General features: G+C 32.7%; 1 protein-coding gene across 9 annotated transcripts in view; it reads left to right on the top strand.

Moving 5' to 3' along the window:
• Positions 1-25890, top strand: part of srcin1b (SRC kinase signaling inhibitor 1b) — a 64938-nt gene extending 39048 nt beyond the window's left edge. For 2 of the 9 annotated variants that reach the window (XM_058764907.1, XM_058764908.1), the window contains exons 7-21: positions 546-629; positions 811-851; positions 2429-2452; positions 3295-3455; positions 4555-4730; positions 4830-4960; positions 6453-6600; positions 6694-6914; positions 7525-7757; positions 8285-8573; positions 8703-8845; positions 10873-11049; positions 11289-11408; positions 14824-14967; positions 22919-24066. In XM_058764907.1, coding sequence (XP_058620890.1) covers positions 546-629; positions 811-851; positions 2429-2452; positions 3295-3455; positions 4555-4730; positions 4830-4960; positions 6453-6600; positions 6694-6914; positions 7525-7757; positions 8285-8573; positions 8703-8845; positions 10873-11049; positions 11289-11408; positions 14824-14967; positions 22919-23065 — 2239 coding nt within the window. In that variant the 3' untranslated portion in view covers positions 23066-24066. Of the gene's footprint in view, positions 1-545; positions 630-810; positions 852-2428; positions 2453-3294; positions 3456-4554; positions 4731-4829; positions 4961-6452; positions 6601-6693; positions 6915-7524; positions 7758-8284; positions 8574-8702; positions 8846-10872; positions 11050-11288; positions 11409-14823; positions 14968-22918; positions 24067-24835 lie in introns of those variants that run through there. The other 7 variants (XR_009269014.1, XR_009269015.1, XR_009269013.1 and 4 more) reach the window with 7 other exon arrangements.
• Positions 25891-25919: the final 29 nt, after the last annotated feature.

Genomic DNA, 25919 nt, shown 5'->3' with positions numbered 1-25919 from the left:
TATTTATTATAATTTATAAATGTTATTTTAGATATTTTATTTAATATTTATTTAATTTATTTATTTCAATTATGTATTATAATCAATAAGAAATATGATATTATTATTTTAATCACATATTTATTTAATATATTTTGTAATAATTTATTATGAATAAATCTGACATTTTATTTATTATTATTTATATGTATTTAAGGGCTGTCAACGATTAATCGCGATTAATCGCATCCAAGTAAAAGTTTGTTTACATAATGTATGTATGTGTACTGTGTATATTTATTATGTGTATATATAAATAAATATGCATTTAAGAATTTTTTTTAATTTTTAGATAAAATATTTATATTTATATATTATTAATATTATATATTATTAATAACCTTTATTTTTGTTATCGTTTGACAGTCCTAATTTTTATTATATATAGTATTTTTTTTTGTATTATGAGAGAATGTACACATTCTCTGCATTTTTTTGGATGAACACTAAAAGTTTTGGGAGAGCATGTTGTTTGTATGTGTTTAATGGTATTTTGTGTTTTTTAGAGAGCGGATGGAGGCCATGGAGAAGCAGATAGCCAGTTTAACCGGACTGGTTCAGAGTGTTTTGACCCGAGGACCAGACAGCCCGTAAGAAATCTCAGCTTCAGTCCAGTTCTACTGAATATCACTATTAAACCTGAAACTTTTGAATGACTTTTGGATCTCTCAACATTCATTTTAATGTTATTTTTAACAATGCACATCCATGCAACTTATATTAGCATGTAAATGGAGTTTGTCCTTCCTGTTTCCTGTATTTGTCTTGCAGTGAGAAAGCAGAAACAGCGAGCGACTGCTCTGCACCAGAGAGTGAGTACCATACGGTTTAAGTGTGTTTGAATGTAGCTTAAGCATTTCTGGGAAATATTGTTAAAAACGTTTCAAATATGAAGACATTTTATTACACGCACTACAGATAGTCACATTTAAAAACCTAGTTGATGGAAAAAGCTTTAAATACACCCTTTCTGACAGATATATAATAAAAATGTAATGACAAATTGTGTTGTCACCTGTAGTTTTGTCCGCATTATTTAGAAACTACCATACTAACAAACACAATCAAAATGAGTACAATTAAACATAGGCCCATGAAATTAATGCTTGAACATATTAATACATGAGGTTAATAAAATAATCTTATTGATATGAAGAGGTGACGGTGATGTTCCAACAAAGCCTGAACTGTTTGTGCTTCAGAATAGCTGTTTCTAAGCTAATTATGTTCACAAGAACAATTAAGTGATGCAGAGTAGGCGTATCAATTAACAGGTCATTAAATGAGTGAATCATGCATGCTGATAATAAGACACGACTGTGTGCCGCACTGAAGGATGTTTGTCTAAATGATAGAACAGGCAGGCCAAGTCCTCGAGGACCGCAGTATGATCTTAAAATGAAGCTCATTTGATTTGGTTTACATTAGCTAATGTTTGTTTGTGTTTACGGCTGTAGTCCATGACTGAGTTCATGATTTGAGTGTCAGTAATGTAAATTAACATGAACAGAATTCTTGCTAATGCCGCAGACACATCACAATGCGCTAATTCATGTAAGATGTGCATGTTAATAAGCTATTATATTATATTATATTATATTATATTATATTATATTATATTATATTATATTATATTATATTATATTATATTATATTATATTATGTTAAATTATATATATATATATATATATATATATAATATATGGATATATATGGATATTTTATTTGAATATTTAATATTTATATTTAGATATTTTATTATAATTTATGATACATCTGATAAATTATTTGTATTATTATTATTATTATTATTATTTTTTTATTTGGTTGAATTTTATTTATTGTTATTTATAGTTGATTAATCTCACATAATAAAAAAATAAATAAATTATTTGATGACATATATATAAAACTTATTTTTATAGTCATTATTTAGGATTTATATTAATAATGTATTTATAATTTATCATTATTATTTTAAATATATTACTTCAAATAATATTATTTAGATTAATATATTATTAATATTATTTCAAAGTTATTTTTTAAAATGTGTATGTAATTTTATCTTTGTTTTGCCAACTTATAATTTATAATAAATAAGATTATATATATATATATATATATATATATATATATTTATTTATTTATTTTTCTATTGATTATTTAATATTTATTTTCATTATTTATGCATTATAATTTAATATAATAATTATTATTTTGAATGATATGTTTTAATATTTAATATTTTATTTATTATAATTTATAGTGATACATTTTCCATTATTATTTTATAATATGTGTATTTACTTATTTATTTATTATAATTTCTTGTGCACTAGTATGTATTATTTTGGGGACAGTTAACTGGTGATATTTTATATTTCAGCTGGAAGGTTTAGAAAACAAAAAGGTATATTACTTTATGTGTGGTTGTCTGTCACTTTCTCGGTTTCCCTTACGTGTGTTGCATTACAGATTGTGTTGCATTGCGATTTGTGCATTGCAATTTTGCGTCAGGAGTGTGTACAGAATGTTTGTATTGAGGGATCTCAGATCCTGGAGTTTGAAAACCGTCTGTTTATGTATATACAGTGTCTATAAGAAGAATTCACATCCTTTGACTTTTGCATTTAATTAATTTGATATGTGTTATTGAAGATTGCAGAGCACTTTGTGTTGATAAATGGCAAAATCCTGAGTTAAGTACATAATGATTAATGTAGCACGAAAAGTCGAATGAGGAGTTCGCTTTTATAGGCACTGGATATATGTGTCTGTCCTATGGATTCTTCCCGAATGTTTTTGTTGTATGGAAATTCCCACTAACACTTGAATGTCAGTGTACTAGAATGTTTTGTCTTCCTTTTCCAGTTCTTAAAAGGACCTAATAAGGACATCAGAGTCTGTTTCTGAGATTCTAACAGTGTGAATGTATATGCAAACATAAGGGTCTGAATTCGAATGTATGTTGCATGAATATACAACGTACTGTAGATGTACTGAGTTGTGTTGGGCTTGTTTTTGGATGTGACTCACAATGTACGAATCAAGACAGAATCAGAAGCCTTTTGTTGTTCTTTTGTGGTTGATATGGAAATGAGACATTTTCAGAAAGATTTAAATAGATTAGCAGAATGACTAACAGGCTTATGGATAATCAGATTTCACTATTACGCATTTTAAATGAAATTGCATGTGTTTTTATATGAGTTAAATGTTTTATGTATGACTTCTGCTCCTGTGGATTGTTAGTGTCGTCGCCGTCTGCTCCTTTGGCCCTCATGCCGCCTCCGCCAACTGCAGCATCTCAGCCAATAGCAATGTCCCGTTTCCAAATGCAGCTGCACCTGACTGACCTGCAGCAGCACACAGCTGAACTGCGCAAACAGCTGACACAACTGCGTCAGTTACAGGTGTGTGTGTGTGTGTGTGTGTGTGTGTGTGTGTGTGTGTGCGTTCGTAAGCCTCTAAAAGTAAGTTCTAAAAACATCTGTGTATTTATATACAGTAGATATATATTATGATGTATATCAATTCTGATATTATATTGTAATTTTTATTTGAAATTTATAATAAATAAAACAATTTATAAGATATATTTGTTTACATATTTATTTTAATATTTATTATATAATATTTGTATTTATTTTAATCATTTATGTATTATAATGATATGGCATATTAATAATAATAATAATAATAATAATAATAATATATTTTATTCATTATATATTACATTGTATTTTTATTCCATTTTAATGATGTGTGTTTGTGCATATATATATATATATGAGAATATATTTTCATATAGTTAAATTTATTATAAATTTAAAATAAATAATTACAAATAATTTATAATAAATAAATAAACAAATATCTATGTATTATAATATGACATTATAATAATGTTACATTATTTAAATATGTATGTTAATTTATAAAATATATGTATATATTATATAGAATTTACATAGTATATTAAATATAATGTATAATTAATAAATATGAGAGATTATTTCTTCTTATATTATAATATTTATTTTATTTATTATACAGTATATTGTTTATTTATTATCATTTATTGAGTATTATTTTGGGAACAGTTAACTGGTAATATTTTAAATTTCAGCTGGAAGGTTTATAAAACAACTAAATTATATTCCTTTTTTTTTTTCTTTTTGCTGTGTATTTAATCTTGTGCACATGTGGGAATGAAAAAATATTGCTTGATGAATAGCAAAACTTCTAACTTGGGGTAAAATGATTATAAATAATGCCTTAAAGAAACAAGTCATTTTATTCACACAAAGCTATGAAATGGCTTCAGAAGACTAGGGAAATAACACATAAATAATACATTTTTATGTTTTTGGAGCTTGACAGCCAATTGCATGGGAAATGTGTACTGTGTGAAAAACATAATTACATTTTAATGTATCTATTATTTCAGTTCATATCTAACAATATTGTATTCATATATCCAGGTCATATATCCATCTGTGTGTCTTACAGTTGCAGAATCAGGACTCTGTTCAGGCGTTACTGAGGCAGACGGAGTCTGATTTGGGGATGTGTCTGATCGAGGCGTCTCGCACGCAAGAAGATCCATTACAGCGTCAGCGTCTTCTCGTTGAGGAGGAGAGGCTACGCTATCTTAATGAAGAAGAACTTATTATACAACAGCTACAGTGAGCTAAAGCACTTACGCCTCTAAATGAGAACACATGCTGAAAAACAGTAACGCATTAGATTTGTGTTGGATGATATGTGTTCCCTTGTGTTTCCAGCGATCTCGAGCGCTCAGTGGAGGAGATGAAGACGGGGGCGGGGCTTAACCATCACCTGGTGACCGAACAGGAAATAGAACAGAAGAGTCTGGAGCTCAGGAGACTCGGAGAGACCGTCACAGACCTCAAGAGTGAGTGAATGATAACACAGTATACCATTAATGATTATTTTAAAACTTTTAAGGAGTGATTATTTAAAATAAATAAATAAATAGATAATAATAATAATCCATCATCAGATGATAGTTTGTTTGTTTGTTTGTTTACACAAAATTTGTAATGTACAGTTGTAATGAACAACTTCTCTAAAAAAGAACAGGCTAATTAGAGTCATTCATTCGGGATTCAGATTGCACTAGTTGAGCTGTATACGTTTTTGATTCACTAAAAAGAAACGTTCATGAGTCAGACTATAATGATTGTGTTGTATGTTTGTGATTCACTATAAAGGGCTGGCTCATACAAGTCATTCGTTCAAGAGTCAGATTACACTGGTTGTGCTGTACTCTGTTTTTGATTCATTTAAAAAGAACCGACTCATAAGAGTCATTCTTTCAGGAATTGGACTATACTTGTTGTACTGTATGTTTTTGATTCTCTGAAAAGAGCCGAATCCTAAGAGTCATTTTTTATGAGTCGAACTATACTGGTTGTGTTGTATGTTCTTGATTCACAAAAAAGAACCGACTTACAAGATTTATTAGCTCAGGAATCAGACCTCACTGAATGTGCTGTATGATTTTAGATTCACTAAAATGAACTGGCTTCTAAAAGTCATTAATGGGAATGGAATGGGACTAAACTTGTGCTGTATGTTTTTGATTCATTAAAAAGAACCGATTAATAAGAGTCATTCTTTCAGGAATCGGGCTACACTTGTTGTGCTGTTTGTTTTTGATTCTCTAAAAAGAGCCGACTCCTAAGAGTCATTTGTTCATGAGTCGAACAATACTGGTTGTGCTGTATGGTTTTGATTCACTAAAAAGAACCAACGTACGAGAGTCATTAGTTCAGGAATCAGACTTCACTGATAATGCTGTATGTTTTTTGTTTTTTCTACCTATTTTTGATTCACTAAACAGAACTGACTCATAAGAGTCATTCCTTCAGCAGTCGAACTACACTGGTTGAGCTGAATGGGTTTGATTCGCTAAAAGATCCAGATCTTAAAAATGATTAATTCAGGAGTTGAAATAAGTTGCACTGTGTTCTTCTGATTCACTAAAAAGAGCCAGCTTATAAGTATCATTCTTTTAGGAGTTGGATTACACTGGTTGTGTAATCCAAAAATCATATTATTATATGTTTTGATTCACTAAAAAGAATCATCTCATTAGAGACATTTGTTTAGGAATCAAACTGCTTTGGTTATGCGATTATAAATTTGATTAACTACAAAAGGGCCTCATGAGACTCATTCACTCTTTATTGGACTACATTGGTCTTGCTCTGTAATCATTACACAGTAGCGATGTTGCACCTTTGCTCAGTACATAAATTGTGCATAGTTGTTTTGTGCAGTGTTCTGTAGGCAACATGTTTTTTTTTTTTGGAAAATGTGGAAATCTGTAATTCAACTATAAGCTAATTCTATGTGTTTTGTTCTAAAATGTATGTGTTTAGATCAGTTCCCCACTTTACAAAGTAAGATGCGTGTGGTGTTGAGGGTGGAGGTGGAAGCCGTCAAGTTTTTGAAAGAGGAACCGCTAAGACTGGAGGCCCTGTTGAAACGCTGCAGAAACATCACCAATACACTCACTCTACTACGAAGGTAACGCACACAAACACGTAAACATTCACTCCTGTTCGGATACGTTCTCTAGTGCCATGCCTAAAGCAGTCCTCAGTGTGTGTTTGTGTACAGGCAGGTATCAGAAGGTGTGTGGAGGACACCCGAGGACTTCAGTAGTTCAGTTTCCAGCGCGAGTGACGCTGACTTCAGCAGGAGCTCTGATCTAGATATTCTCAACAGCCCTTCTCTAAATCTGCCCGACCTCGGGGGCACCTTATCGGCCACTGCCACTCTTTCTGCCTCCCTTGGCACTCATACCACAAATCCTGGCCTGACGAGTGCGTCTAGTATAGGTAAACACCAGTTTTACATTCTATTTGACGTGTTGATTTATTTAAGGAGTAGTTCACCTAAAAATGAAAATTTACTCACCCTCAGGTGAGTTGATGAGTTTGTTTCTTCATCAGAACAGATTTGGAGAAATGTAGCATTACATCACTTGCTCACCAGTGGATGCTCTGCAGTGAATGGGTGCCGTCAGAACGAGAGTCCAAACAGCTGATAAAAACATCACAATAATCCACACCACTCCAGTCCATCAATTATTATTATTTGTTTCTTACAAACATGCAGCTTTTCTCTTCATAAGATGTTAATTGATGGACTGGAGTGGTGTGGATTATTGTGATGTTTTTATCAGCTGTTTGGACTCTCATTCTGACGGCACCCATTCACTGCAGAGGATCCACTGGTGAGCAAGTGATGTAATTCTGCATTTTTCCAAATCTGTTCTGATGAAGAAACAAACTCATCTACATCTTGAATGGCCTAAGGATGAGTAAATTTACAGCACATTTTAATGATGAACTATTCCTTTAACTGATATATTTACAGAATAAGCTTTGGGAACATTTATTGGTTGATGCACGCTGGATAACTGATTCATTGATTTATTGATTTTAGGAGGCACCACTAGTCTATCTAACATGCTCGGCTCCACCGTTGGTGCCAGTATGAGCAGCGGTGGTTTTCCTGGCAGCACCACGCTGGGTAACTGGCTGGCTGGAGCCGGGGTAACAGATCCCATCATGTCTGAACTGGACGGCACCTCCACAGGTCCAATAAAGACCAGCGGCTTGGAAGATCTGCCTGCACGCAGAGAATCTGACAAAGGAGTGTCCGTGGAGGTCCGACTGGTAATGAACACACTTAATTTTCATATTTGTGTTTTCATGGATGTCAGAAAGAATGTGAATATTTACCAAAGGCTGGCAAACAAGTGTTTTTGAGGGTTTAAATACAAAAAATATAATTTTATTAAATTAGTAGTTTATATTTAATAGTTAATAGTTTACAGTATATAGTTAAGGCTCTTGCTTGTACATTATTATTAATAACAACAACAACAATAATAATAAAAATAATTTATTATAAAAATATATGGTGTACAATATTATAAATCTTTTAAGGTTGGACTGTTTTTTTTTTATGGTGATTTCCAGACCTGAAAGTTTTAAAAGTACTATAAATATAATCAAATTAATGTAACTTTTTCTTTTACATTAATATTGCAATTTTATAAGGTTTGAATCATTTTGTTAACTTTAGTCTTTTCCTCTCTCCAAAACCCGGCACTCTAAAAACATGCATCACATCCCTGGTTGAGATTTATTTAAAGTTTGGGAACCTCTGCGTGATAACACATGTGGGTGTGTGTCTTTAGGCTGCAGAGCGAGACTGGGAGGAGAAGAGAGCCAGTTTGACTCAGTTCAGCGCTCAAGACATCAATCGTCTGCTGGAGGAAACTCAAGCTGAGCTGATGAAGGCCATTCCAGATCTGGACTTCGCCGCCAAGCAGATCACGAAACCGGCTGTACCGCCAAAACCCCAGATGTCCTCCCTCCCAGCGCCCGGCTCAACATCCTCCACTCCTAGCTTAACACCTGAACATCAGCCCAGCAAAACCCCACCAAAACCACCCAGCAAAGACGGCATCCCACGCAGGGGATCAGGTTAGGTTACGCTATCATTGCGCCAAGAACTACGGAAACTGCCTTGTGATTTTGGCTATATTGTTTTATGATTTGACTGATCATTAGACAAATTAATAGGTTTATTGATTGATTTGATTGATTGATCAGGGGAGTTGACAGTGCCACGGTATCGTACAGAGAAGCCGTCCAAGTCTCCACCCCCTCCTCCTCCGCGACGGAGTTTCCCATCAGGCCTTGGGCTCACGACCAACAGCAGTGGAGAAGTCATCACCATAAACAAGAGTGTGAAGGTGAACCACAATTTTCAAAAGCTAAGCATTTTTGTAAAAAGCCTTATTTCTATTGAATGTTAGTTGACGATGTCTTTACATTTTTCAGGCATGTTAAGGGCATGCTGTTGATTATTTGTACCAAATTTTGTGTGGATACATTTAAAGCATTTAAAAAATAAAATAGTTTGCAACAAATTTCAAAATGGCTCACAGGCAACATTCATCCAATTCTGGCAAAATTTGTATCAATAGATTCAACATGACGCAAAGAACACAAAAAGCTCATGAAGTTATGAGCAAAAATAGCCATTTTTGGAACTCATGACCTGTAGGATTTGCTGGTCCCTAATTTGGCTCTGACCCTCAGATTATAGTGCTAATGAAGTGTGCCAAGTTTTGTTTCAATAGATCAAATTTTGTCAAGATATAGCATCTATTCTCTTCTATATATGAAGAGTTCATTTGCAAAAACCGATAACTCAGAAATCGCGGGGGTTTTTTTCTTGCGCATTCCAAGTAATATCAATCAAACTGCAGTTGGGTTGTTTTGATTAAAATTTGATTTGTTTGTTCACTGAAAGTGTTTTTTTTTTTTTTAACATAATAAAAGTTTGTTTTATAGCAAAAGCAGATAACTCCTCATTTCATGTTTTAGAGTTTAAAAACACTCGTTTAATCTTTGTAATCTCCTCAGATGATAATGTAGATGCCTGACAAACGTTACACGCAATAGCTACACGGAGCTTTTCCCTCACCATTGTAACGCGCTTCTGCAGTAAAACATGAACTCGTGATGCCTTGAAAGTGGACAATACCGGCTTTTTTGACAAAACGTGTTTAGGGTTTGCGCTATATGTGGAGAATAATGCACGGCAATCAGCTCTTTTTTTTTAAAGTGGGGTTTATCGGTTTTTGCAAATGAACTCTATATATCCTAATTTTAGGTCAAAATCATTAGACTCACATCATCATAACTTTTGAACACTGATCTCAAGATCTGTAGTTGGTGCTGTTCCCAAATTTGGCATGTACCCTCAGATCATGGTGCTGATGAAGTGTGCCAAGTTTTGTTTCAATAGATCTAAGTTTTGCCAAGATATAGCGTCTATTCCATCTATACATTTTAATTGTGGGTCAAAAATCACTAGACTCACATCATCATTACTTTTTAACACTGTTTTCAAGACCTGTAGTTGGTGCTGTTCCCAAATTTGGCATGTATCCTCAGATCATGGTGCTAATGAAATGTGCCAAGTTTTGTTTCAATAGACCATTGTTTTCCAAGATATAGCATCTATTTCCTTCTAGCCTATATATTCTAATTTTGTGTAAGAAATTAATAGATTCACGTCATCATAACTTTTGAACACTGATCTCAAGACCTGTAGTTGGCGCTGTTCCCAAATTTGGCATGTACCCTCACATCATGGTGCTGATGAAGTGTGCCAAGTTTTGTTTCAATAGATCTAAGTTTTGCCAAGATATAGCGTCTATTCCATCTATACATTTTAATTGTGGGTCAAAAATCACTAGACTCACATCATCATAACTTTTTAACATTGATCTCATGACCTGTAGTTGGTGTTGTTCCCAAATTTGGCATGTACCCTCAGATCATGGTGCTGATGAAGTGTGCCAACTTTCATTTTGATAGATTGAAGTTTTGCCAAGATATAGCATGTATTCTTTTCTATATATTCAAATTTTTGGTCACAATGATTAGATTTACGTCATCATAACTTGTGAACAAAAAGGAATATCAAAACTCTGTTCAGTCATTTCTGCTTGGTAAACTTATCATCTGAACCAGTTTGGTGATAATTGAACCATATTTCAAGGAGCAGTAGCTTAGTAGCAAATTCAAATGCTTTTGTTATAAGCAGTTACAAAGTAATTAAAATGTACTTTGCACTTGTTTGGCTGTTAAATGTAAATTAAAGCTTTATTTCCTTTGCTGCAACTGTTAATATTTCTTGTGCTTCATATCTTGCTGTGCCTGCAGATGTTTATTAGGTTGCACTTTCATACACGTCTTATTTTTGTAGAAGATGGAGAACAGAGAGGAAGCTGAAGTACCGACTCAATCCCAGACGCCTCCCGTCAAACTGAGACGTCCGTCGACCTCCGACGGGCCCCGACCGTCATCCACACCTCCGGTCATCGCTGCTTCTGGGATGAAGGAAGATGAGGATGAAGATGAGAAGATAATGGCAGAGCTGGAGGTAAAAAGCTGAGATACAGCTGTTATTCTTATCACCATGTAGTGTGTGTATCTACATATAGAATGACATTGAGGTTCATTAACTAATTCCTGATTGGTCTGTTATTCAGTAAATGGACAAGAAAGCATTTTTTTGCTTTGCCAAAATTTTAATACAGCAGATTTGGAAATAATGTGTTGTTCATTTTCCTCCAAACCTAAACATGTCAATGCACTAATCCAAACACACCAACACGACAGGCGTTTCAGAGAGCCCCAGTGAGACTGAGGGTCACTGCTGAGGCCCAAAGCCCTGCTGAGGTCACTCCTAACAATGTTGACAGGGCAGGCCAGTGGATCAGCAACTCTCTGTGGAGAGAGGTAACGTGTTAACTGCCAGTCCTTCCTCTCAGGCCTCCCTATAACGTCTGGCATTGAGGTTTTTCCTGAACCTTACTAATGCACTCTGACACAAAACCTATTAATCTGTCATCTCTTGAAGTCTTTAACCAGCTGTGCTACTGCATGATATGAGCCGGCTTGAATGAGGGCTGGTATTGAAACCCGGCTATAAAAACACATTGTGAACTAAACATGCTTTTCTAACCTTTTTAAGTGTTTCTTAACTTGTTATACGTGATATGTGAAAGTCTGTTTCCACCTCAGAGATTTTATAGTTTCTAAAAAATGGCTAAAATTTTCTAAAATATTTTTTTTTCTTTATAATATAATGTAATATAATACAATAATAAATAAAATATTATTATTGTGTAGCATTTAATTTCTTAACATTTAATTGCTTTATTTAATAATATATTATATTTGATATATTTTATATTATTATAATATTATATAATATAATAAAAGCAATTAAGCAATTAAATATTATACATATGTTATTATTAAATAAACATTAAGTTGAATATTAGTAATTAATTAATTTAGTTTAATATTATATTATATTACTATTAAGTATTAAGCCATTAAATACTGTATAATGATCATATTTACAGTAATAATAATTATAATTGATTTGTAATTAATAATGTAGTAATTATACATTTAATTCTAAATAATTATGAATATTATAAATATACACTTATAAATATACATTATGAAATGATTCAGTATTAAAACATTTTCTCAAAATTGCAAATGTATCTCTTAATTTCTTTAATTAATAATATATTATAGAATATTAAGCAATACAATTTTACATGATCTAATATGTGTTATTATTATTATTATTAATAATTTTATGTTTCACAATGTGACTATTTCTTAATTTGAACTTTCTCACAATTCATTTTATTTTTACTCTTAGGTGAAAATGAGCTTCCACACTTAATACTGGTGGGGTCAACACACTGGGAGTTTAAGATATCTCTCATAATTTTTTATGCAAAGTCACACATTTCTTCAAAGCAAGCAAAAAAAAAAGCTTAATATGTTTAAAAAAAAATAGCAACTCTGTAACAGCAAAATGTACATGCAAATAATTATTATATCTGTCATTTTTGACATTCTGACAAAAGACAGTTCACTTGTTTTCTTTTGAAGCTAAGCTGTTGGAATAAACAGCGTTATATCAGTCAAGGTCATCTCTTCTCTCTCTCTATCTTTTGTTATGTCAAGCTGTGCCTCTTCTGCACAGTGACAGTAATGTTGTGACACTGTGGTAACAAATCAATTTTAACAAGCTTAAAGTCTTTAAAGCAAAACCTTCAAGAGCCAGTAACAAACAGACAACACAAAAAACATGTCAGCTACTGCGGTCTAAATGAACTCCTGACTTTACCCGCTCATCAGTCTCGACAGCATTTCTTAACTATGTACTTGCCTCATTTTCACCTGTTCAGTTTACTGTATCGACAAGCCATTCATTACAGGAAACCATAGCGAAATTGACCAGTGAATTCAGGATGTCTGAAGAAGAAAACTGGTCGTTATCATTTGAGATATCTGGACAGCCTGTGTGTGTGTGTGTGTGTGTGTGTATCTTGACAGCCTGCAGAGATGTATTGTGATGAGTACTACTAATGTCTCACAATGAAAGAAGTGTGAAAGAGTTGCTAATATCAGCTTCCTCGCACACATGCAGGGTGTCAGTCAACACTACTGCTGCATGCTGCTCTGTAGAGATTCCCTGTGTCTCTTTCTTTCATTCAATTAGTGTTTCTATTTCTGTTTCATGGCTCTGATCCAAAACCTAGCGAACTGCGTCTCTGTCTACATATGCAGCAACCGAACCGGACTGTAATGGATCATGACGCTAAGCTAACGGCATAATTTGTAGTACAGACAAATATACATGAAATGGTGTCATTTCAATTAGACAGATTTATTGTCTTTTGATTTTCAGTGCTGAATAAATTTGTATTTTATTTTGTATTATTGTAACCCAGCTGCCATTAAAATCGGGGAAAATATCCCATAGACTTACAATAACATAATGTAACACATATTTTATAATGTGTTTAAGAAAAAAAAAAAAAATTCTTAAATGCTTTATTTAATAGTATTATCTAATATTAAATAAATCAATTAAGTATTTATCTATTAATAATTATAATTTATTTAATAATAATAATAAACAATATTAATAAATGACTACTATTGTTAATAATATTTACACTATTAATAATAACATACCACATATAACATTATTATTATTATTTCTCACATTGTAAATAATTGTTTTTGTTTCTTATTAAATAATATTATATAATAACAAAGCAACTAAGAATTAAGCAGTATTACTGAGTGTCTGTTATTATTATTATTATTATTATTTAATCATTTATTACTGTTAGATATTATTTCTCACATGGTAACTAAATTTTTCTATTTCTTATATAATATAATATTGAATAAAGCAATTGAGTGTTAAGCAATTAATAATAATAATAATAATAATAATAGTCAATATTAATAATAATAAATTAATTACACATTGTAACTAACTGTTCTTTCTTTTTAATTTCTTATTAAATATATAGCATATACTATTTGATTATAACTATTATAAGTATTAAGCAGTATTACTAAGTATTATTATTATTATTAATAATAACAGCAATAATAATAATAACAATTAATATTATTAATAATAAATGAATGAATTATTACTATTAAATTATTACTATATTATTATTATTAGTAGTAGTATGTCTCACCTTGTAACTATATTTCTTATTATATAATATTGAATAAAGCAATTGAATATTAAGCTATTAATCAGTCAATATTAATAACAATAAATGAATTATTGCTATCCAGTTAATAATAATATTTGCATTTTTTTCTCACATTTCACATATTTTTATGTCTTATTATATAATATTATATAATAAAGCGATTAAAATACAATTTTATATAATAATAATAATAATAATAATAACAACTTTTTATTAATAGTAAATATTAATGCTAATGCTAATAATAATAATTATTATTTATATGGACTTCCATTCTACTAACAGCTTACAAATTGGGTCAAGACATTGGAGATTTTTGATATCTAAAAGTGACATGTTTCCTTCCTTAAAGCAATCAAAATTATAATCCAACTCTCACATATTCTTCAGAAAATTGTGTACAACAGCCTTCATTCTCATCAGGAGCAGAGATGCTGGGCAGCTCACTGGGTTTTGGAGCAGAGCTTTCATTGTGACGCTCTTCTTCCAACAAACGTGAATTATTCAAACTCAGTCCCACGACTTAAACAAACACGGTCATTTTCCTACCCAGCCCAGCCTGCTGTTGTTTATTCACGTTTGTTGTCTCTGGTTCTCAGCCTGTAGGCACTCCTCCGGGCTCCGCCAAACTGGTGCAGCCATCTGCCGCGTCCCGTCTGCGGCACCTGCAGCAGAGCAGCCTGGAGCGCCGCAGCAGGAAACAGCAGGAGGAATTCCCAAAGCTCCAGCAGGGTCAGCAGCAGGTATTCCACTTCTAACAATAGCTGCGCCCTGCTATCGGCCGACTGACGCTCGCTCTCGCTGACTTTACCTCTTCTCTGCGCTAAACGGCACGAGTCAAACTCATCCGTCGACTCCAATGACTGTAACACTTGCAGCCGAGCACGCACTTCCATATAAGCTGCTACGTCTCCCAGTTGCTGCACAGATGTTATGGTTTCCACTGTGCGATGGGGTTCAGTATGCACAAGTCCTCTGATTTCCCCGTATGCTCACAGATTATGTATTTTTCTCTTCCATGCTACATGAACTATTCTTCCAGAACAACAAAACAGCACAATATAGTGTATCACAATGCCAGGGAACAATGCCAAAAGACAGTCGCTAAATTTCTCTCTTGATTTGTAGCTTGTTTCTACTCTAGGAGGAAAAAAAATAGACATTTAGGCCTGAAATTTATGTTACGCAAGTACACAGATGCGAAGGCAGTGTTCTCATACGCTATCATTCAAAGCTTTGGGGTTGGTTAACATGAAAAGTCTCTTTTGCTCACCAAGACTGCATTTATTTGATCAAAAATACCAAAAAAATTGTAATATTGTGAAATATTATTAGAAATTAAAATAGCGGTTTTCTGTTTGAATATGTTTTAAAATGTAATTTATCCTTGTGATGCAAAGTTGAATTTTCAGCATCTTTACTCCAGTCTTCAGTGTCACATGATCCTTCAGAAATCATTCTAATATGCTGATTTGCTGCTCAAGAAGCATTTCTTATTATTATCAATGTTGAAAACAGTTGTGCTGTTTCATATTTTTTTGGAAACTGTAATATGTTTCTGTTTTCAGGATTATTTTGTAAATAGAAAGTTCAATAGAACTGCATTTCTTGACTTAGAAATCGTTTGTAAAATAAGAAGTTTCTTTGCAGTCACTTTTGATCAATTTAATGTATCCTTGATGAATAAATGTTTTAATTTGGTTAAAAAAAAAAAAAAAGGACCTCAAAATTTTTAAACTGTAGATTATTTTTCAGGCCTTAATGTCCTTAAATATTTCAGAGACTAATTAAGACTAATGAAGTCCTAATGATGCCAGCTAATCGGCAAACTGAAGTCCCTGTCCTTGTGCCATCTTTGAGTTTTCTTTTCAGTCTCTTTCACTCTGTCTATTATCTTCAAGTAACTATATTGGTCTGAAGCACTACATTTTGATGAGTACTCAAGCTGTCAGATCCCAGCCGAAAGAAGCTTTTGTGCTGTGCCTTCACTGTACTTATGACAGGACAGGTCAAGGTGAGATGGCATACGTGACCTAGATACTTTATGACATTGTCACTGTGATGCTTTAATGTGTCACAACTTTTGAAAGATCGGTTGGAAAAGAGAAGGAATTGGAGATGAGACATGCGCTTTGATCATGGTCAGGTTTTGCTAGCTACCAACCTGGAAAAAAGGCATTTATTGTAGAATATGTTGAAGTGAACATGAAATTACTTTTTTCATTTTACTTTCCTAATCTGACATATTTATGGGGGGAAAACGGTTGAGATTCTATCCATAGGAGTTGATTGGATTGTAAAAAGTGGGTCGCTCTATAGCAGAATAAGGGCAAAAAAATATTTTTTGGGAATAATATATACTAAATCATGGACAAAAGAACCAGGAATGAGTATTAAGAAAGTAAATAAGGTAAATTTAGATTTTATTTTATGCTTATTTTACACAAAACAGTTAAAATAGTCTATTAAAAGACTAGGGATGTGTATTAGGAGAGTAAATAGGGTGAATTTAGATTTTATTTAATGCTTATTTCAGATATAACGGCTAAACTGTGGACAAAAAGACCAGGAATGTGTTTTAAGAAGGTAAATAGGGTGATATTTTTATTTCACTTTATGCTTATTTGACACAAAATGGCTAAATCGTGGGTTAAAAGACCAGGAATGTTTATTAAGAAAGTTAATAGGGTGAACTTTGGTTTTACTTTATGCTTATTTCACACAAAACGGCTAAACCATGAAGAAACAGCTGAATCAAAATGGGTAAATCATGGATAAAATGATTAGAAATGTGTTTTTAAAAAGTAAATTAGGTCAGTTTTGATTTCACTTTACGCTTATAAACAGCTTCTCATTTAAAATCACTTAACGTTAAGAGGACCATTTAATCAAATAATGTACAGAAGAGTGAAGAAGAAAGGTAAGACTGCAGTGTTCCTGTGATGTTGCACAGTCTCTATCTATCAGGGCAACTCGCAAAGTCAGCGCTCCCCAAAATCCATCCCGAAAGAATGAGAGGAGAGAGATTGCGTGCAAACCCTGAGGGAGGGAAGTAAAAAATTGGGTGGAAAGACAGAGAAAAGGAAGAGATAAGACGGCGAGGTTTGGTTCCTCTCCTCCATCTTCTGCTGTCCTCTCTCTCTCAGTCCTGCAGGGTTAATCGACAGACTATTAGCTCAGTGTAAGCTCAGAGTTAGCCGGCCCGCTGCAGACTGTCTGATGCACTCCAGGGGCAAATTAATGTCTCCAAAATGAAACTAGTGAATCTTTTAATTGGCAGTGACATGACTGCAAGATAAGATGTTTTACAGACAAGCCAGTTAAAGGAACAGATTACTTAAAAAGGACATTGTCATGGATGTCGGGGATGACTTCCTTTCTTTTGTTGCGGAAGAAAGGAGATATTTGTAAAAATGTTTGAGCTGCAGTTTTGAAGGTGATTTTTATTGCCAGGCTCCAAAAAGGAAAAACTATGGGAGCCCATGGAATAAAAAAAAAAAAAAAAATTAAAATTAAAAAAGGTAATTGCAACTTTATATCTCACCATTCTGACTTTTCGCTCGCAATTCTGAAAAAAAAAAAATAAAAAATAATTAAAAATTGTGAGATACTCATTTTTGAGTTGTGAGATTTTTTTTTGTTTTAATTGGGTGGTGAAAACCAAAAAAAAAAAAAATAATAATAATAAATTTAGGAGACTTAAACTCAGAAACTCAAAAAAAAACAAACAGAATTTCAACAGAATTTCAAAAACTAAATAATAACTAATAATAAACAATAAACAGAATTTAGAGAAAAACATCAGAATTGGGATGTAAACTCAGAATTCATAGAAAAACATTCCAAATTGCAAGAATTAAACTCAGAATTCAGAGAAAAACATCAGAATTGTGAGATGTGAACTCAGAACTTGGAGAAAAAAAAATTCAAAATTGTGACGTGAACTCAGAATTCAGAGAAAACATCAGAATTGTGAGATGTAAACTCAGAATTTGGATTTAAACTTAGAATTTAAACTCAGAATTTAAATGTAAAAATTCAAAACTGCAAGATTTAAACTCAGAATTCATATAAAAAAATTCAAATTTGCAAGTTAACTCAATTAAAAAAAAAAAATCAGAATTGTAAGATTTAAACTCAGAAATCATAGAAAAAAATTCAAATTGAAAGATTTAAAATCAGAATTCAGAGAAAATTGTCAGATTTCCTTGAAATTGTGAGGAAAAAGTCTGAATTTTTACCTTTTCTTTTAATGTATTATGTGGAGGAAACATACTTCCATATAAAACAGCTCCATAACAGCACTATAAATGTAGAAACAAGTAAAGAGATTTGAATGAGGGCGAGTAAATGGCGGGTTTTGTCTGTGGCTGCATGGATTTCTGTCCGTGTTGTTGTTGTCAGGGATTCCTGTCTGTCACCGAGTGTTTCTGAGGCACAGACTGAGAGGATTAAACAGACAATCACCGTGGCAACCGTGGAATGAGGCAAGCAGCCCGTCTATAGCAACCAGTGGAGACTGTGATACCTGCATTCCCACACATTTAGAAACTACTGCTGCTGCTCACTTGGTCAGATTTAATTCGGCTAAATAACTGTGTTTGTGGTTATGTTCACAATGGAATACTAGCATGCATACTGCGTTCTTGTAGCTCAAACAGCACGGCATTACAAACACCAAGGTGGGTTTGATTCCCAGGGAATGCAGGAAATGATAAGAAAGTGTAGAATTATTTGGATAAAGCATAAATGCAGAAGCATAAATGTAGTATACTGTATGCTGACTATACTTATGCATTAACCTGAATTCAAAACTCAGACAAGAAAACCAAAATATTATTCTAAAAAGTCACAGCTGATAACACTTGTTTATTAGTCAAGATGAGCGCATTACATAACGGGACATAGAATTGTATGCAGCAAGAATTGTGTCATTTACAGTAGCCAGTGTTATTTAGTACTGTTTATATGAATATAGAATTTAATAATATTTTGAATGAGCTTTTACTATTTTATATTCAGTTTTAATTTAAAATTATTTAACATTTTTGTAATTTTGTTGTGCTTTTTTCAGCTTTTTTTCTATTCGGCTTTAATTTTTTATTTTAGTACTTCAGTATATTTTCAAACTTTTTTAATTTCAGTTATAATGCAATGCAATATATCTCTTAAAACAAAAAACAAGAATTTTTTTTCATCTAATAATTTTTTTTTGTTATTTTTGTTTTCATTTAAGTTGAGTTTTAGTCATTTTAGTACTTCAATTTATTATTAAACTTTTTAAAATTTTATTTCAGCCTATTGGGTTTAATTAATTTTTTTTAAAATTTTAGTTTAGTTTTAGTCACTTTAGTACTTCAGTTTATAATTAAACTATTTTTTATTTATATGAGCCTTTAATGTCTCTATTTTTAGTTTAGTTTTAGTAATTGTAGTACTTCAACTTATTTAATTTTGTATTTAATTTATTTTATATTCAGACAGAAAGATTTTTAATAGGGTAAGTTATAGAACACTACTTCCATTTGCAAACGTACCCTACTGTATGCTACAGTAACGTCAGTCTTTAAACTCCCCAGAAACCTTGTGAATTCAGCTCATGCACTTTACACAGTGTTCAAGCAGTGTTTGTGATAAACAGCACGTCTGTAAGTGAGCTGGAAGTGTGCAATTGATAGTACTCTGTCTATTTGCTTTAAACTAGATATACCGTATTGTCCCGAATATAAGATGACCCTGATTATAAGACGACCCCCCTTTTTCCAGATGTACCTTTTGTTAAAAGGCTTTTTGAAAACCAAATCTTTTTTTTTTTTTCTCTCTCTGTAAAACACATTTTTTCTTAAATTATTTTCAAATTGCATATTTTTCCTATTTTAATTTTTGTTTTGAAAGTATGGTAAATACTGGTAAAATGTACCAACAATGACATTGAAAAATATACACTTTTTGATATACCACTGAAATAACAGGTAGCCCATCTGAATTATATAACATTTAGGCTATCCACCTCATAGTAGCCTACCAAAATTTTATTATCAGTAGAAGTTAAATCTTATTGTAGTCTTCAAATCTGGGTACTGTCTTATGTTTTAAAATCACTTACACAGGAAGTTTGTTCTCATCAGACTAACATGACAGTCACGACTCATGCCGCTGTAAGTGTTTTCACTCACGTTCTTTACAGCACACATTACATTACATATTTCATGGCACACTCGTTTTATGCATTTTTGGCGCCACCTATTGTTGTGGGTGTATTATTGACATGTCAAAGTCTAGACCCCAAATATAAGACGACCGCGTTTTTTTCAGATATATTTCAAAAAAAAAACATCGTCTTATATTCGGGTCAATACGGTACTAACTCAATTAGTTTTGTCGCAGCTAGTGAGTGATTAAAGACGCTACTAAAACAGCATTACTGTACAAGCCAGAGTCTTTTCTCTAAAGGCACGTTCACATTAGTAATACCCTTCTGGAAGGGCCTCTAATCTTCCCTCGACTGTGCGCGCTCTCAGGCAGCTGTCTTGATTAGCGCCGACAGCAGATCAGTCTCGTCTGTGTGCTTCACTGCAGTCTCAGCAACAACAGGACACAGTTCCCAGTCATCAGTCAATGCCCAACAACTCCGGCTTTGTTCCCAGGCAAAGATCTGGCTAATTTGGCACAGCACCGAGTGCGGCAGGCCGTCATCTCCCGGAAAGAGTCTTCGCTCGGGCTTAATGGGAGGTCTGTGCCATGAATCGGACAACAGACTGTCTGGACGCTCGCTCTGCTGACCATTTTGGCTCGGCGAGGGCAAACACAGAAGGCTGTGAAGATTCAGTGTTTGAAGGGATTATTTATTCTTGAAAGGTCAAATTGTTTGCTAGCCCTGAGTGAGAGATGTTGGAACTGGGAGTGTTTGTGTGTCGTTTTCTGGGCCTCTTTCAGCGGTTTGTTTGCGTCCCGGGGGTGTTGAAGGACTTTGCTGTAGATGTTTAATAAGGTGAATGAAATCGTGCTTGTAGAGACGCTCTCAGCGCTGCGTTCGCTGAGTGTCCTTAAACAAACTGAGCGCTGTGGGAAGCAGCGAGGTGGAAAAATGATTCAGCCTGATTTTCTGAGCGGAGTCTTTTGAGCTTAGCTTGCTCGTTTGTTAGTCAATACTTTATCTACATACTCAGAAGTGTTTTTGAAAGAAGTCTATGCTCACTGAGGCTGCATTTCTTTGATAAAAATAATGTAAAAACAGTACTATTGTGAAATATTATTACCATTAAAAATAACCATTTTCAATAGCAAATTAGCAATATATGTTAAAATGTAATTTATTCCTGTAATCGAAGCTGAATTTTCAGCATCATTACTCCAGTCTTCAGTGTCACATGATCCTTCAACAATCATTCTAATATTGTGCTCAGTTATTACCAATTACCGTATTACAAGTTCTTAATATTATCAGTGTTGAAAAATCAGTTTTTACATTTACATTTACATTTATGCATTTAGCAGACGCTTTTATCCAAAGCGACTTACATTGCATTCAAGTTATAGTTTTTACATTTTATCAGCTCTTGCTTTCCCTGGGAATCGAACCCATGATCTTGGTGTTGCTAGCGCCATGCTCTACTATATGAGCTACAGCAAAAATGTTTTTGCTGTTTATATATATATATAGATTTTTTTTTCCCCCCTTTGAATGGAAATTTCAAAAGAACAGCATTTATTTGAAATAGATTTTTTGCAACATTTTTTGCAACATTATAAATGGCTACTGTCAATTGTGATTATTTTAATGATTCATTTACCCCAACAGTTTTTCATTATTGATAATAAATGTTTCATGAGCAGCAAATCAGCATATTAGAATGATTTCTGAAGGATCATGTGACACTGAAGACTGGAGTAATGATGCTGAAAATTCAGCTTTGATCACAGAAATAAATTACATTTTAAAATATATTCAAATAGAATACAGTTATTTTTAAATTCTAATAATATTTCAGAATTTTTGTTTTTTAATTCCAAACTTTATTCCAAACTTTTCTGACAAATTTTTATTTTATCAGAGTAAAATACAAGGCTTTCCAGCACAGTGCCACAAGAAATAGCTTGCTTGCTTTTGCGGTTGCAGCTAGTTTAAGAACTTAAATTAGAATGATTTCAGGTTTTTGCCACCTTCCTCCATTTCCTATCATCAGCCTCGGTAGGTGGGTAAATTTAGGTACATTTTCACATAGTTAATATCTCTCTGCCCTTCACCAGACAATATTTTAAATCAAAATCCGAATATTAACATGATCACAGATGGTGAATCTGCCTCTTTATCACCCTATACCTGACACACAGATATATCTCTTACTTCATATCAAGCAGTGTTATTTTAGTATTATTTATATATTAATTATGAATATTTAGTTTTAGCTTTTATTTTTATATTTTATGTTTTCATGTTAGTTTTAGTTATTTTTTTATGTGCTTGTCATTTTATGACAAGGTTCAGCTTATTTTCCAAGCCTACATTTCAAATTTTCTTGCAATATTTATATTTTATTTGATTTCAGTTTTATTTCAATTGACACATTTTTAATAGTTTTAGCGTATATTTTTAGTTTAAAGTCCATTATGTTCGGTTTTAGACCTTTTCTTTGGCTGAAAAACCATTTAGCTACTTTGAATTGATAATCTCAAAACCATGCCTGTTTTAAGGTTGACTATCGCATTAACTCTGAGGAAAGACTGTCTCCTGGTGGCCATTGTATGTATAACAAAAGGAGGAAGGTAAAGGCACTAGTTTCTCTCAGGCTATGCATTGCTAAATGTTTAGTGGGCACATTAGAAATGACAATGTACTGATTATTCTTTCTTTTCTCTTCTCTTATCCACTCACCTGTCCTAACTTGCTTGTATTTTATCCCAAGTCCATCCTTTCCTGACCTCTTCTTCTCATGCTGAGGTTATAATAGCCCAGCACCTGTATTTTTGACACATATATTGTTAAGACTAGCCCCTATCTATTCCTGCTGTCATGCATTTTTCCTTTACAAGTAAATATAGTTATAACACTTGTTGAAAAGTAAATAAATAGGATTTTAATTCTGTTTAGGATTATGATTAAGAATTTAATTGACTTTAAACTATTGTATGAGTCTGATTTCATAGAGGAAGGAAATATATTTTCCTTTTCTGCCTCACGGCCTCAGATTGTCTTAGCATTGCCAATCAATTTTTTGTAGCGGCATGTTGACTATCAGCCTCCAAGTACTGCCCTGAGTGGTCCTACATGCCCCCCCTTTACCCTGAGATCTGATCCTGTCTAAGGTGAACGCTTCATGGCGACGATGACCCTAGAAACCAGGGGAAGCACAGGTGACCTCTGAGCCTAAATCATCTCCCAGCTAAAGCACAACACCTCAGTACTGAAGAGCTCTGACGAAGGTACGAGTCTAATTGTAATTTCATAGTAAAGCTGGTCGATGGATGCAAATAGCAGCCAGTATATGTACACTGAATAAACAATGTAAATTATATATGGTATATAAAATATAAAGCGGTTACAATCTCCTATGTAAACAAACTTGTGGCAATATATTTGAAAATATTTTAGGGTGAATCTCATTAAAACATGCAAAGATCACATATCACTGCAGCATTTTAAAATAAAAATGCATTTTTCAAAAAGAAAAAGTTTATTTTTCTTTTTAGGACTAGTGAGATGCCAATTTAGCATAATTGACCCAAAAATTACTAAAATGCATCCTCATTCATTCGTTCATTTATTTATTTATACATACATAGTACTCTCTCTCTCTCTCTCTATATATATATATATATATATATATATATATATATATATATATATATATATATATATATATATATATATATATATATATATATATATAAATTTATTTATTAATATATCATTGATTTGTTTTTAAATATACATGTAATATACATTTTAGTTCATACATTTTTTTAATTTAACAGTAATTCACATAGCAAGTTAATAATAAATACAGTAAATAATAAATATAGTAAATGCATATTTAATACAATTAGCAATTTAAGTAATTATATTGCATTGAAGTAATGAGAATTGAGTGGAAATTGTGCTTAATTCTCATTACTTCAATGCAATATAATTACTTAAATTAAAAAAGTGCTTAATTGGCATGAAGATTGTCTGTAAGCAAAATATAATTGATAATTTCTTATTTTGAGGTGACATATGACTGGGAAATGTTTTGACAGGTTTTACGAGATTCGCCCTTTAGCTGATATGTAGTTTGGGTCAGTTTTATATAGAAAATTTGAAATAATCTTGACTTTCTGTAAAGAAAATTCAACAAGAAAATATCTGCAGCACAACTAAATAATTACCTTCAGAGTTAAACAGTAAAAGCAACTGACAAATAATTGGTAAATATTTATCTAGTATAAGCTAGATATTTTATATAAGATTAGCTTTTGTATTTTTATACTAAAAAAGGGAGAATGTGTTAAGATTAGATGGCGTGAGGTACATGCCTTATCCAAATTCATACTGTATGACTTGTTGAAATGAAGAATGAAGCCTGGGATCTATTATGTGAATCGAATCAATTTTCTATGTGTTTCCCCCAGTGGATCTGAAGTGTGAGAGCGGCTTTCATTTCAAAGCATATATTTTGTTACGTAACATTTGACAGCACATTACACTGTACGTGTGAAGCACTTTGTGTCACTGGGACGTATTAGCAACGTATGATAAATAACCAGTTGGCGGTGAATAATAAACTGCTATCGACTGTTGAGATCAATATTCTCATTCATATTTAATGGATCCCCAAGGGTTTGCAAACAACTGCCCCACTGCCATTGTTTTTCCCATTTTCTGCTAAGAAATATATATATATATAGCTACAGTATATACAAGACGCTGTAGTTTGGTTTGGTGGTCGTGTCCATCAGATCCCTGATACATACCTCATAACGTTCTTTTTCGTGTCTTAAAATGACTTCATTGAAGTAGAATAGACCCAAACTCTGATGTGACACACGTCCGAGCACCATATGCTGTGTTAAAACACTGAGAAACGTCCAAAATATATGTACAGAGAAACTGTGGAACTGTATATAAACTGTATGATCATGGATATGTTCATTTAGGGTATTTTTTGTAAGCTTTTTTTTTCTACCAAAAGCGTTTGAGAGATCTGAACTGCATGTAGATATCCTCTCAAAGTCTGCATGCAGAATCCTCTCTCTGTAAGTTCTGTTTACAAGTGTAAGATAGATGGATTTCTGTATTAATAAAGAGATTTTTTTTTAATAAATATAGTTGTATGTGAGTAGACGGGTCAATCGGATCCTATTCACTGTTGTCTGATCTGTAACAAACCATTCAAGCATTCCAAACCTCTGAATTTAACATGTCCAAAAAAAGAAAAGAAAAACATTTTTCATTAATGCTACATATAGAATGTATATAAATCTATCGACGACGACGACTTGTGATAAAACAATAACAGTGTGAATGCAATGTTGACCAATAGAAATATATCTATATGGAAATGTTATAATGCAAAATTTGTTTTAATGTTGAAAAAAAAACCTTGTCTGGTTGTGTATGTACAAGAGACTGTTGGTTTTGAATGTTCTTGTGCTGTTTTTGTGACTATTAAAGTGAATATCTTCTACTACAGTCTTGTGCGCTAATTGTAATTAC

The sequence above is a fragment of the Onychostoma macrolepis genome, chromosome 24, assembly GCF_012432095.1.
Source record: "Onychostoma macrolepis isolate SWU-2019 chromosome 24, ASM1243209v1, whole genome shotgun sequence".
In the NCBI taxonomy this organism is placed as follows: Eukaryota; Metazoa; Chordata; class Actinopteri; order Cypriniformes; family Cyprinidae; genus Onychostoma; species Onychostoma macrolepis.
The sequence above is the reverse complement of the archived record's forward strand: the minus strand, read 5'-3'. Positions and strand labels throughout refer to the sequence as shown.